Consider the following 14,243-nt stretch of genomic DNA (forward strand, 5'->3'; position numbering starts at 1 on the left):
TTTCCGCGCTGAAAACCGGCGCTCGGCGGTTTTTCCGTGCTCGGCGCTGAGCGTCGAGAGTTGAAAGAGATTCAACTTTGGGAGAAAAGCTCCGCTCGTCAATGTCAGTTCTCACACAGCCGCCCAATCACAGTGGAGGATGGCGGGACATTACCACAGCAACCAACCGGCTCGCAGCTGAAGTATCACAGCTACCAAAGCGCTCAGCTGAAGAAAGCTGGCACTCAGCTGAAAAACAGCTGGCATTCAGCGTCCTCAAGGCGTTTTCAGCCGCGTTTAAAAGTTTTGGTGTGTCCAGCCCCTAAGCTTGCACTACGCTGGTCGACGTCACGCGGCCATTGATTACACACTTCGGGTGCTGACGTGGAAATAAGCATTTTTTTATTTGGTGAAAAAACTAGCGCATCACACCGCATCACTTTCATTATGCATAGGCTTATGGTAATTGTCAAAATAGTTTTTCCCACTTGTCATCCTGGCATAATGTTGCCTATAATTTTTTTTTTACAGTTAAAATCAAATAAAATTAAAAATACACTGCTGTGGACGTTGTTTACTTCATAAATGTGTTTTACGGTGTTAATGGAATAAGGATGCGAGTAGGATTCGGTATTCGGTTCCGGATATTCGGTGCATCCCTAGTGTTCAATGCGCAACTACTGTATAAAAGCACAGAGATACATATCAGTATCTGCATTGTGGGAAAGTAAGTCGAGTGTTTGTACATGAAATAGACCAAGAATTCATGTCTTTAAAATTTTCTGCTCTGTTGAAAATGTCACAATAGCCCCCCCCAAATGTGAGTTTTTTTAACGGCAATTTTGAATCGACTTGTTTGAGTTTTTATGCTTTTATATGGACAATATCAAGCGTTCCTTCATGTTGAATGAGTGACTCTGGGCGACGCTGCCGCCACAGCAGCAAGCAGGCTCCTGATTGGTTAACGTGCCTCTACCGCGGTTGGTGTAAATGCAGCCTTAGAGATTCACTGCATTTGTACCAGCTATTATGGCAACTCCTAACCTCACAAATTATGCCGGTCTTCCTGGTTTTCATAATAAACATTAAAAAAGCCAGTCAAAACAGCAAACTCATGTCCCTCGCAATACGACTACCATGAGGTTTTTTATATTATTTTTGGGGCCATTTTGCCCTTATTTAACAGACAGTAATCAAAAGACAACAGGAAGGTTCAGGGTGGAGAGAGGGGCATGGAATCAGCAAAGGACCTCGAGCCGGAAATCGAACTCGGGTCGCCGGAAGTGCTCCTGCACCATATGTCGGAGCCCTGTCCATTACACCATCAGCTCCGACACGACTACCATGAGTATTAGTGGCTCACCGAAAGCCTTACACAAAGGGTCTCAAAGATGGTGACGTCCATATAAGTGGATACTCTCGAGTCATCTCTCAAATACACACACACACTATCTATCTACAAACTATCTATCAGGCAGACCAAGCGCCCAAAGTTTTTTGCCCTACAGGGATTTTTAGTAGGGTGCTTGGATTTTTAATGCTTTGGTGAACACAGGGCCTTAGTGTATTGAAGGCATGCCAACAGGTTTGGTAGAAAAACTCTTATTTGATAAAAGTCTTGACACGTACCTGTCATTTGTTCATTTTGTATTGTTTTTAGTATTCATTGTGTATTTTTCTTTTCATCGCTTCCTTCTCTTGTGTTTATTGTATCTTTCCATAGAGTATGAGACTAGACCACACATTGTTTTTTCCAGGCTCTCTCTACAGACTTGGAGCGGCGTGAGCAGCAGCAGTTGAGGATGTTGACTCAGCTGAAGGAGATTCAGTCTCGGTCAGAGGACAATGGTGCAGAATGCGCCCGTCTGGAGGCTCAGCTCACTGAGAGCGAGAGGAGGAGAGAGGAGCTGCGCTCTAAAGCTCAAGAGGCCATACGACAGTGGAAGGCCAAGTGCAAGAAACAGGAGCGAGAGCTTCAGGAACTAAAGGATGAAAGCAGGAACGACACTGATAAAGCTAAACGGGTGAGATTTCAAAACTCTTAGGTCTAAATTCACACTGATCTAGCAATGCTAACAAATACCAACAAAGTACTTCACTCTAACAAATGCCGAAAAATGCATTCATTCTAAATTAGAATGCTGGTGTTGGTTGAAGTTTGTTGGCTCTTGTTGGGTCAAGAGTGAATCAGTGTGAATTACTGTAGCCTTTAGGGCGATATTGCTGGGTCACACTGCTTTGTGATTGCTAGGGGGTTTGTAGGTTAATGCTTTACTGTGCAAATGTCCAAAAATGGATGTCCCAAAGTTTTGTTTGAGCATATATGTAAAGTTACATTTATGAATCTGTTTTGGAAAAACTACAAACCAATAAAATAATCACACTTTTTTTTTAAACTAACACACCAAAATTGGACAAAAATACACATTTAACACGCATTACACATTTAAGCGTAAACATGGGCAGTGGTGCATCACACCAAACCTGTGTGTCATTTTGTATTTGTGCACAGCTGTCATGATCACGCTTTGCTAAAAACTGCCAAGAATGCCTGCAATGGATGTCTGAATCAAAAACAAACCTCTGAAAAAAATTATTTGCCAATGAAACTTTCTCATATAAAACTATATCATATTTAAAATAAAACAGGGATAAATATATTTATGTTCACCTTTAATTTGTATTTAGACTTCATACAAAAAAAGTGATATCACTTAACAGTAAGCCAGACTTTCAGGCTCAGCTTAATAATATTATAAGTGCACCCTGAATGTCAGTCAGTAATAAATGCTGTAATGCAGGGGTCTCAAACTTAAATAGGCTTTGGGACATTTCTGAGATCGACATCTCATAGGAGAGATGAAGAGCTTTTTTAACAATTTTATTTATTTTTACATTTTTATTTAAAAAAAGCACAATTATTTATTTTACATTTATAAACTATTATGCATTTTTTGCCACCAGGTTGTGTTTTGATATATTATGCATTCATTCAGTCACAGTATTGACTTTCATAGTTCCATCATAGTTTTGATAAATTTACTATTATAGTAATATGTGGAGAAAATATTAATAAGTCAATGTGACCCTAAAACTTTTCAGTGGTAGTATTTTATGTTACATAATGTTAGAAAAATAAAAATCATGGATCTACTTGTAATTGCTTATCAAGCTAGATAGTGATGTATTTGATACTAGACATTTAATTATTTATATTACTCATAACCAGGTGACCCAGCAGCATACACACTTATCTTTTCTCCTCATCTTTCCCCTTTTCTAACCATGGCACCTTATGGCTTAAGGCTATTTTTTAAGAAACCAAATCACCGTTATCAAAAATATTATACCCCAAGATATATTGATATTGAATTATTGTCCAGCCCTAACTTGTGGCTATTGTGCATTACTGATGGTCAATCATTTTCAAACTTTTTAAAGACCGACCCTAAAAAAAACAATAAGATTACGTGACGCACATCCTTAGTGTTTTGGTGATAAGGATTGATTTCAATGTTCTTATTAATATCAAACATTTATGCGGCTAAAGTATTTTCCTTAAATCATCCTTGCAACCACGTTTTTTGAAACCATTATGTGACAGCTGTTTATGTTAATCAAAAAACTGTTTCTCTGTATCTTGAAGTTGTATTTATTTGTTATATTTTCATTTTGTTTCTCTGTTCTTTTTATATCACTGTCTGTTTACTTATCTATTTAATTACTTGAGAACTTCTTAATGATAATTTAATATAAGACATGCATTGGTATCCTAATTAAAGAAAACAAAATAAATTTTTTTGTGCACAATACTGAATTAGAATTTGAATACACCTTCTGGTGCTACTTGGACATGTCATCAGTAAAGAACCCAGGGTCATAGGGTGTTTTGGGTCTTTAATCTTCAAACAATGGTGATCAATCCCCGGCTTGTGTCCAAGTGGCATGTTGCTCCACATATCCCTCCTACGGATCCACAGCCACCGAGAAGCCCTCTCTGCGGCCTCTAAGATGTTTGTGGTGGCTTTTTCAATTGCAGGCCTTTAACTCCAAGGAGTTTGCAGCAGTGAGTGGCCAGCGAAGCCTCAGCACCCGACCTCAACTGGCTCGTAGCGGGCTTTCCAGCCGTTGTTCCGGCACTCCGAGCTAAGCTCTGCGTACTTAGCCTTCTTGCGCTCGTGGGCCTCTTCAATATGGTCTTCCCAGGGGACAGTCAGTTCCAGAATAACCACTTGCTTGGTAGACTCAGATGTTAGCACCATGTCTGGGCGGAGAGAAGTGGCTGTGATGTTGCTTGGGAACTTAAGCTGTCTTCCAAGGCCGACTTCAAGCTACCAATCACGAGCAGTGGAGAGGAGCCCCCCCATAGAGCCAGGCCAGTGGTGTTGTTCCTTCTGCCCTGCTCTAATGAAGGAGATTGTTTGTTTGTGGGCTGCCTGGGTCTTGCTAAGCTGGATCAGTGTGCAGATGGAGTCCGCCAAAGACGTTGGCACCTGGTCATGGCGCCAGTGGTACCACCCCTCCCCTAGCACTTTGCACTCAGGAGTGTCTGCCAGACCCCAGGTGTGCAGGTTAGCTGGGCTTGGGAGGACATCATAGTAGATGTATTGGACAAGAAACTTGATCTGAAATGGCGCTGCTTTCCAGAGCTCTGCCCAGGTTATTCTGAGTGGATCTACATGTTCCCACCTGATCTACGCTCCTTGTTTGGACATGCCGGCCATTTAAGTGTAGCATTCTTCCTCCACCTCTGCTCGTATCTCGTCCTGAATCAGTCTGCGCATCTCTTTTCCGTGAGCCAGATCGTAACATAGCTTGGGAAAACAACCAAGACCTGCTCGTCCCATTGCCACGGAGCCCACCATCGTTTTGTGCCTTAGCCGTGCCTAAGCTTTAGTGACTGCTTTTTGCACCTGCCACTTCCTCCCGGTCTTCATGAGGATTCCTGCTGCTGCGACTTTTGTGTCTCTAGAGTCCCTGTACATCAATACATCTCTGAAGCGGATGACTTTAAATTTTTTTTGATCGCAAAAATTATCCTGAAGGGACTGTATGTTTAGCTGTGACTTAGAACTGACGAGAAAGGTGGGGCGCCATTAATTCTTTTTTATTATTAGTGCTGTCAGCATTAACGCATGCAATTAATTCATTAATCATTAACACGTTTAAATAATTTACTTTCAAAATTCACCACATGCACAAAGTGACTGAATTTGTTCAGTCTGGTGGTTTACTTTGAGACATAGTAAATGATGACAAAAAAAGTTAAACAAAAATAATTTTCACACAAAAATGTGTGATTGATTTGATAAAAAAAATGGATCAATTAACAACAATATATATTTTATATATATAAAACCATTTTTGGCCAAACATCATTGGCGCGTATTGAGTTTCACAAACTTCACAAAATTATTAAATGTTGTAAAAAAATATTTTGTCATGTTACGCTTTGAACTGTACGTTTACACCGCCGCCAGCAGAAAAAGTGGCCTGAAGTCATTAATTTTTTATGCGAGCTGCGGCGACCAGCCACGGCTTGGACAGTGTTGGCGTCGAGGAGAGTTGAAATTGTCAACTTCATTGTAATTAGCTATGATGCAAATCGATGGCAACAACTGGAAATCTAGAAATCTCTTGAGAGGAATCCAGATATTGCGATCCTGTAAACTTTAGTTCCGACCACATTAGTTCCCAAACAAAATGGAGGGGAAATGTCTCCTATAAACTCATGTTAAAATTAGTCTTGCATCTAAACATGAACACAAAAGCCACACAGCACTATTGGCTTTAAATTGCTTTATTTTATTAACAAACTTAAGTTCTTTCCATCCATCATTTTCTGATTTCTGAAGGTTCATCTATACCATATTTGTGGTCAGTCTGCTCAAGGTCAAGATGCTTGTTTGCTTTACGGCCCATTAAAAATAAAGTTTACACGACAGAACATTTGAACTTTATACCGTCAACAAATCTCTCTCTACAGTGTTGTTGGCAGGGCAGCTAAAGTGTTTTTTGAGGGAGTTTTCATCAATGCTGGGCTCTTATTGGCTGCTTTATCATTTGTTCCAAGTCATCCATTCTAAAAAAGTTTTATTGAAACTTTGTGTGTCATTTAGGTTAAAGAGAGAGAGAGCGTTCTCAACCAGCAGGCGGAGGCCGCACGCAGACAGCTTGCGGATGCCCTCGGACGTCTCGCCCAGCGCGAGGAGGACGTACGACGCTGTGACGTGGATCTTGCTGAAGCTCGGTCGCGCCTAATTTCTGCAGAACAGGAACTGCGAGAGGTTCGAGAAAGCTCGCGAGGCCTGGAAGAGGAAGTCCAGAAGCAGATCTCCCTGCAGGCCCGTCTGAGAGAAGAGAACATCAAGCTACAGGAGCGTGTGGAGCTTCAGGAGCAGAGGAGAGAAGAGGAGCAGAGATCTCTGCTGGATCTTCAGGGCTCCATAAAGAACCTCAGCGCCGCCAGGGCCGACCTCACCGGCAAATTGGCCGAGGCAGAGATCTCCAGGAAGGAGCTGGAGAAACAGCTAGCTGCGGCTCGGGAAGAAAGCTCATCTCTAAGACGGCAATTGGAACTGGAGAAGGAGGTGCATCAGAAGGAACTGATCCATGTTAGAACGGCCCAGCGAGAAGACAAAGCCAAACAGGACAGAGATGTACATGACACACTAAGATTATATCAGAAAGAGCGAGAAGAGCTGGCGGCTCTCGTCAAAGACCTTAAGGTTTGAATTTTAAACCAAAATGCCTTTATATACATTACAAAGATATTTTGATAAATGATGGTAAGCACACGGTTGATGGTACCTATTGACTTCCATAATATTTGTTTACCTGTGTGCTTACCATCATTTACCAAAATATCTTCTTTTGTGTTCATCAGAATGAAGAAATGTCCAAATAAGGACTGAAAGTGTGTTACATGCAATATAAACCTTTTTCAACCTGTTACTCGCATGATTATCTGCAGGGTCCCGACTACTGTTTGTTTGCAAAGCTTTTACAGTTTATACCACCGTAGTGTTTTACCATATGTATCAGATTATTAATAATCCGACTGTACGTTTTTGTTTTTTCTTGATTCTGACTTATTTAAAAAATGTCTTTATCATTTTATTTCTTTGATGCCTACAAAAACTTGTTAATTTTGTTTTTTATGCTGGTGTGCAGTCAGATGCCGTGGCAGATGGTGAACTAAGGAGAGCTTTACAATTGAAGCTGGACAAGATGAAGACTGAATGTGACAAACTGACAAAGCAGCTGAGAACCAGTGATGAGAGTCACACCCAGCTTCTTCGCAAATACAACACCCTCAAAAAAGAGCTGGATGTAAAGGTATATCTGATATTCTTAGAGTGTTTAAGGGATAACAAAAATGTCAATGACAATTTTGTCATCATTTACTTACTCTCATTTAGTGTCTATTAATATGCAAATTACAGTGGTGTGAAAAAGTATTTGTCCCCTTTCTGATTTTTGTTTTTTGCATGTTTGTCAAACTTTAATGTTTCAGATAATGAAAATGTAAATATTAATCAAAGATAACACAAGTTAACACAACATGTAGTTTTTAAATAAAAGTTTTTATTATGAAGGGAAAACAAAACCCAAACCCATATGGCCCTGTGTAAAAAAAGTGCCTCCTCCCCTGTTAAAACATAACTGTGGGTTATCACACCTGAGTTCAGTGGGACTCCAGCGAACCACTGTGAGAGCTACAGTATTATCCACAAATGGTGAAAACATGGAAAAGTGGTGAACCTTCCCAGGAGTGGTCGGCCGATCAAAATTACCCCAAGACCATAGGGACGACTCATTCAAGAGGTCACGAAAGACCCCACAACAACATCAAAAGAACTGCAGGCATCACTTCACCCATAGGAAAGAGACTGGGAAAAAATGGCCTGCATGGCAGAGTACCAAGACAAAAAACAGCTGTTTTGCAAAAACATGAAGGCTTGTCTCAGTTTTGCCAGAAAACATCTTGATGATCCCCAAGACTTTTTTTTGCTGCTTAAAGACCTGGAAGACTTGCTGTGATAAATGGAAACATAAATTCTGCTGGCTACCAGAAAATTACGGTCAATGTCAGGACATCTGTTTGTGACCTCAAGCTAAAGCGAACTTGGGTTCTGCAGCAGGACAATGATTCAAAACACACCAGCAAGTCCACCCCTGAATGGCTGAAGAAAAACTAAATGAAGACTTTGGAGTGGCCTAGTCAAAGTCCTGACCTCAATTCTATTTAGATGTTGTGGCATGACCTTAAAAAGGCGGTTAATGCTCGAAAACCCTGCCAATTTGGCTGAATCACAACAATTCTGGGCCACAGCGCTGTAACAGACTCATTACAAGTTATTGTAAACGCTTGATTGCAATTGTTATTGCTTATGGTGGCCCGGCCAGTTATTAGGTTAAGGAGGAAACACTTTTTCACACAGGGCCATGGGGGTTTGGGTTTTGTTGTCCATTAATAATAAAAACCTTCATTTAAAATCTGCATGTTGTGTTTACTTGTGTCATCTTTGATTCATATTTAAATTTGTTTGAACATCTGAAACATGCAAAAAAAAATCAGGAAGAGGACAACACTTTTTCACACCACTGTATTCCCCATCTATAAACAATCTCACAGCTCAGCCATATATATAAATATGCAAATTAGTCCCTGAAAAGGCCTTTTTTGCACCACCTCAGACCATAGATATACATTCACCTAAAGGATTATTGGGAACACCTGTTCAATTTCTCATTAATGCAATTATCTAATCAACCAATCACATGGCAGTTGCTTCAATGCATTTAGGGGTGTGGTCCTGGTCAAGACAATCTCCTGAACTCTAAACTGAATGTCAGAATGGGAAAGAAAGGTGATTTAAGCAATTTTGAGCGTGGCATGGTTGTTGGTGCCAGACGGGCTGGTCTGAGTATTTTACAATTTGCTCAGTTACTGGGATTTTCATGCACAACCATTTCTAGGGTTTACAAAGAATGCTGTGAAAAGGGAAAAACATCCAGTATGCGGCAGTCCTGTGGGCGAAAATGCCTTGTTGATGCTAGAGGTCAGAGGAGAATGGGCCGACTGATTCAAGCTGATAAAAGAGCAACTTTGACTGAAATAACCACTCGTTACAACTGAGGTATGCAGCAAAGCATTTGTGAAGCCACAACACGCACAACCTTGAGGCAGATGGGCTACAACAGCAGAAGACCCCACTGGGTACCACCCATCTCCACTACAAATAGGAAAACGAGGTTACAATTTGCACGAGCTCACCAAAATTGGACAGTTGAAGACTGGAAAAATGTTGCCTGGTCTGATGAGTCTTGATTTCTGTTGAGACATTCAGATGGTGGAGTCAGAATTTGGCGTAAACAGAATGAGAACATGGATCCATCATGCCTTGTTACCACTGTGCAGGCTGGTGGTGGTGGTGTAATGGTGTGGGGGATGTTTTCTTGGCACACTTTAGGCCCCTTAGTGCCAATTGGGCATCGTTTAAATGCCATGACCTATCTGAGCATTGTTTCTGATCAAGTCCATCCCTTTATGACCATCATGCACCCATCCTCTGATGGCTACTTCCAGCAGGATAATGCACTATGTCATAAAGCTTGAATTTCAAATTGGTTTCTTGAACATGACAATGAGTTCACTGTACTTAAATGGCCCCCACAGTCACCAGATCTCAACCCAATAGACCATCTTTGGGATGTGGTGGAACGGGAGCTTCGTGCCCTGGATGTGCATCCCACAAATCTCCATCAACTGCAAGATGCTATCCTATCAATATGGGCCAACATTTCTAAAGAATGCTTTCAGCACCTTGTTGAATCAATGCCACGTAGAAATAAGGCAGTTATGAAGGCGAAAGGGGGTCCAACACAGTATTAGTATGGTGTTCCTAATAATCCTTTAGGTGAGTGTGTATGTAAATAGATGTTACATTCTGCACTTTCAATCATATAACTGCTAAGTCCGGTTTCACACAACGAATATGTGAACTGCGCGTTTGCAGCACTACTCTCTTAGCAATGATGTTAACATGTTAGAGCATCACAAACTGCACGTATGAGCATCACAGTAGCAAAGCCGATGCAACTCTGCTGCAATTGTTTTACCACCGAGACTATGCGCCTCCATACATAATATCTGTTTTGCGCCAGCATGTTTCTACAGTAGCCCTAAACGGACAAACTGTTCTATAGATCGCGTTTTCTCACTATGTTGTCTGAGACGATGATGTGTTTGTCCTGTGGGGGCTACTGTAGCTTTACTGTGCGTTCGAAAGGGAGGGGTGAGCCATTGGTTGCAATCTCACCACTAGATGCCGCTAAAAATCTACACAGTGCATCTTTAATATGAACCACATTTGGTAGTCCAGAACAGTTTTCTCAATAATACTGTACCACAAATTATCAAAGTCTACTGTACATGACATTTCTGTATTCATTGCATCTCAAATGTCGTCTTAATGTCTCCTGTAGGTGAAACTAGCTGAGAGGGCTGAGGAGAGGAGACAAACCTCAGAGGACTCCACGGCGGAGCTGCGCGAGAGGGTCACGGGCCTCCAGGCAGAGCAGGAGTCCATCCTTCACGCCATAGGGACTCAGATTGACTCAGCCTGTCAGTTCCTGTCAAAAGACTCCGGCGCCAAGCTCGAAGTACCCACACACACTAACACATACCGCTTTCAATCACTTCATACATATGGATGTGCGCCTCCAAGCTTGTCTAATCCGGCTGCACAAATAGGCTCATCTATTTATGGATTTTCCAATATGCACAACCATGTCATCCAACAGAAATGAGGTTTTCGTGATTTCCAATCGTGACTGTGTTGATGGTGTGTGTCAATTGTTATGAAAATGAGTTAAATCATTAACTGGATAAGCAATAGAATCGTTGTTCTCGACTTTATCTAGATTAACGCAGAGATTGGACCTTTCGAATCGTTTTGAATCGTTCAGGTTGTTCAAGTATTTAAGTGCTCATGTCCTGGAAAACACGATTGCAAGTCGAGTCACTTTGGATGTTTCCCTCATCCGTGCTTCACATTTATGTTTGGTAGCCACTTTTATTCGAAGTGTATTACAGTGCATTCAAGGTATAAATTAAATCCGCATGTGTGTTCCCTTGGAATTTAATCCACAGCCTTTGTGCAGTACAGGAACTGGGATACGTATGCCTAATTTTTGCTATGCGAGGGTTGCGTTATTGTTGTTTATCATGACTCATCAATCTGAATGTGTTTTTTTGAAACATACAACAACATTATCATGCAGATGAATAACAAACTGCTGACTTTCGAATTGTTTCATATGTTCCTCCTGAGCATTCAGTGAATCTATAAAAAGGCTCTGATAGTTTTAAGTGTTCCCATAGGATGAACAGAAGTCTCCTCTCCAAACTGTGCGTTTTGCACGCCGCCTCTACTCGCAGCTCGAGCTGTCACCAGCCACGTTTCATTCCACTTTAAGGTTCTACTGCAGCCTTCGCACCTTTTATCTGTTGCCGGCAGTCACCTTTGATCATTCAGGAAAAAAGGGGAAAAATGGCTTTCCTCCCCCGTCACGTGTTTGTGTCAGCAGTCTAAAGATGCACAACGGTGTTCAAACATCGCTGATCGTGACAGGCGAGAGCTGTCGGGGGAATTCGATCCACCCCCGCATGCTTGCTTTTTTAAAGGGTGACAAAGCCTCCTCCTGTGCATGCTCGTACAACGTAAACGAGAAATTTGTAAATCTGTTTATTTTTATTTGGCGAAGTGATTCGTACGTGCGGTCGGGGTTTCCCACAGAGCCAAAGATCTAGGAGGTTTGGGGCCTGCGGTAGACTGTCACCGAATCGCAACAGATCTGAGGAAGCTGACGTGAACCATTCTGAATATTTTACCGACTGAACCTCCTCGGGGACGTGCAATTTTACAGAGTTTCTTCTTATTCAGGAGTTTTTGGTTGAATGACATTTATTTGCACAGAGCAACGGCATGTTTTACATGTGTTAAAATCTATATTCATGTCAACACCAAATACTTTGTGTGAACGTTCATTTGCAATTCACAAATGGCGCAAACATTTATTAGGTTTCTTTATCAACCACAAAGTCTCCTGCTTTGGTAATGTAAAATGTTTCTTATATGTGTGCATTAGCCGTGGTTATAGAGCTTGTTTTATCTTTGCCATGTTAAATATTGTAGTTGCTGCTCATAAACTTTTAGTATTACAACCGTTTGTCATTTTGAAAGTCTGTTAATAGACCTTGGTGTGAATTGATGCTTTGCTGGCAAATTGTTTCACATTTACGGTGCTTTCTGTGTTGTAGGCCATTACACTTACTCCAGGACTGCAGAAGGATTCCCATCGCTGGCTTGCTGAAGTTAAGGTACGTTGTTTCTTTAGCACGGCACTCTGTAGTCATTTCTTTAGCATTTATAATTAATCTTAGCACAACTACTGTTCTTTGCTGTCTCAGATAGACTGATTAAAACATCTTCCACCACAGTTTGAACAGATTTTATTACGGCTGCCACTAGGGGGCGAACTCTGACAGTCGTGTTCGCGTGTAGTGTACACGGGAAAGGCAGTTTAGCCTATATATCTTTAAAATATATATATATAAAAAACATGAAGTGCAATTTTAGTCATCAGGAGAAAACTGGCTATATTTTGTGAATACTGTAAATGTAACAATTTATGAAAATTAAACGGTTATAAACAAAAGAAGTTTAAGAGCTCTGCATTACAATTAGTGCTAAAAAATACATGTGTTGATCATTCACTTTTGTGTGCACTGTTTATAGTTGAACTATTAACATTTGGCTCTTGCAGTGTTAACTACAATTGTTTTTCAGTAATTAAAAGGCAAAGTACCAGATACAAGAAGTTTGCATATTTTTTTTAAATGCATGTTTTTTTATATATGAATTTAATCATTTAGCAGACGCTTTTGTCCAAAGCGACTTACAAATGAGGTAACAATAGAAGCAATTATAGCAACACAAGAACAGCAATACATAAGTGCATAAGAATAAATAATTAAATTATTATTATTTATAATTAAATGATAAATTATTATTATTATTATTATTATTTTGACAGAGAATGTAAAGATAAGGATAGAAAAAGAAAAGATATTAGCAAGTGAGGTGGGGGAAGAGATGGGTTTTTAGCCGATTCTTAGAGACTGCTACAGAGTCAGCAGATCTTGTCGCAGCCGGTAGTTCATTCCAAAGATGAGAAACAGAACCAGAGAATGTAAGCGATAGTGTTTTTTTCCCTTTTTGGGACGGCACCACAAGCTGCACGGATCTAGAGGGTACATAAGTCTGTATAAGCAATTGAAGCAACTGACTTATAACATAAAGTAACAAAAACTAGTTATACAAATATAATATAATATATATAATATGTAAAAGTAAAAAATATATAAAAGGTAAACATAAGGGTGATAGTTTGGCCTGCATCACATTTACATTTTTTAAATCTGACCCTCGAAGAAGATTAGGCTAGTTGAAGACTCCTGGTCTATAGTCATGCGTGAGTGCTTGACAGCCATAATAAAAATGGTACAGGACTGTGTTTGTGGTACTCAAGATACTGAGTTTAGTAATACTTCTCCAACAAATTTTACAAAATTGTAATGCAATCTGGGAAAACCTGTTGGATGTCACGCTGTAATGTTTTCATTAAAAAACCTTCAATTACATTTTTTTTGTCAAATTTGGGTTTTCATTAAATTACTATTCTGATACATCTTGTCTATCAACTCTGAAAAATCATGGCAAAATGTACTTCAAATAATGATTTATAGTGGCAAGCTTAAAAGACTTTAATGTTTTCCTGTAAGACCACACCCGGACCACCAGAGGTGCAACACAATCACCCATAGCTTTCCTTCTCTTAACACTACAAAAACAGTTCACATATCAAACTAAACTACATGTTAACCTGTCTTGTGTTAGTCCTGAGTAAACTATGGCAAGCTAATTTTTTTAATACAATGTTACTGTGAGATTGCGCAGAATATGATCGCAGTGAAGTATGAATGAGCTGCTCACTTTCAATTAAATTACATTTTATTTATATAGCGCTTTTCAGAATAGCTAATTGAATCAAAGCAGCTTTACATTAATAGAAGCAGGGGAAAACACAGAAAAATCGACAGACAACATAAGTAGCAAAATACAGCGGCTATGAGTAAACTTTACAAGTGAGCGTGTTGTTGATGATGTGTGTGTGTGTGTGTGTGTGTATATATA

The 14,243-nt window shown here is 40.3% G+C and overlaps 1 protein-coding gene across 3 annotated transcripts in view; it reads left to right on the forward strand.

Moving 5' to 3' along the window:
• The window catches only part of LOC135750085 (centrosomal protein of 128 kDa-like), a 70,207-nt gene that overhangs the window by 28,763 nt on the left and 27,201 nt on the right, over window positions 1-14,243 (forward strand). For all 3 annotated transcript variants that reach the window (XM_065268856.2, XM_065268857.2, XM_065268858.2), the window contains 5 exons: window positions 1,737-2,003; window positions 6,099-6,707; window positions 7,153-7,317; window positions 10,471-10,647; window positions 12,308-12,367. In XM_065268856.2, coding sequence (XP_065124928.1) covers window positions 1,737-2,003; window positions 6,099-6,707; window positions 7,153-7,317; window positions 10,471-10,647; window positions 12,308-12,367 — 1,278 coding nt within the window. The remainder of the gene's footprint in view (window positions 1-1,736; window positions 2,004-6,098; window positions 6,708-7,152; window positions 7,318-10,470; window positions 10,648-12,307; window positions 12,368-14,243) is intronic.

This window comes from Paramisgurnus dabryanus, chromosome 12, assembly GCF_030506205.2.
Source record: "Paramisgurnus dabryanus chromosome 12, PD_genome_1.1, whole genome shotgun sequence".
Taxonomy (NCBI): domain Eukaryota; kingdom Metazoa; phylum Chordata; class Actinopteri; order Cypriniformes; family Cobitidae; genus Paramisgurnus; species Paramisgurnus dabryanus.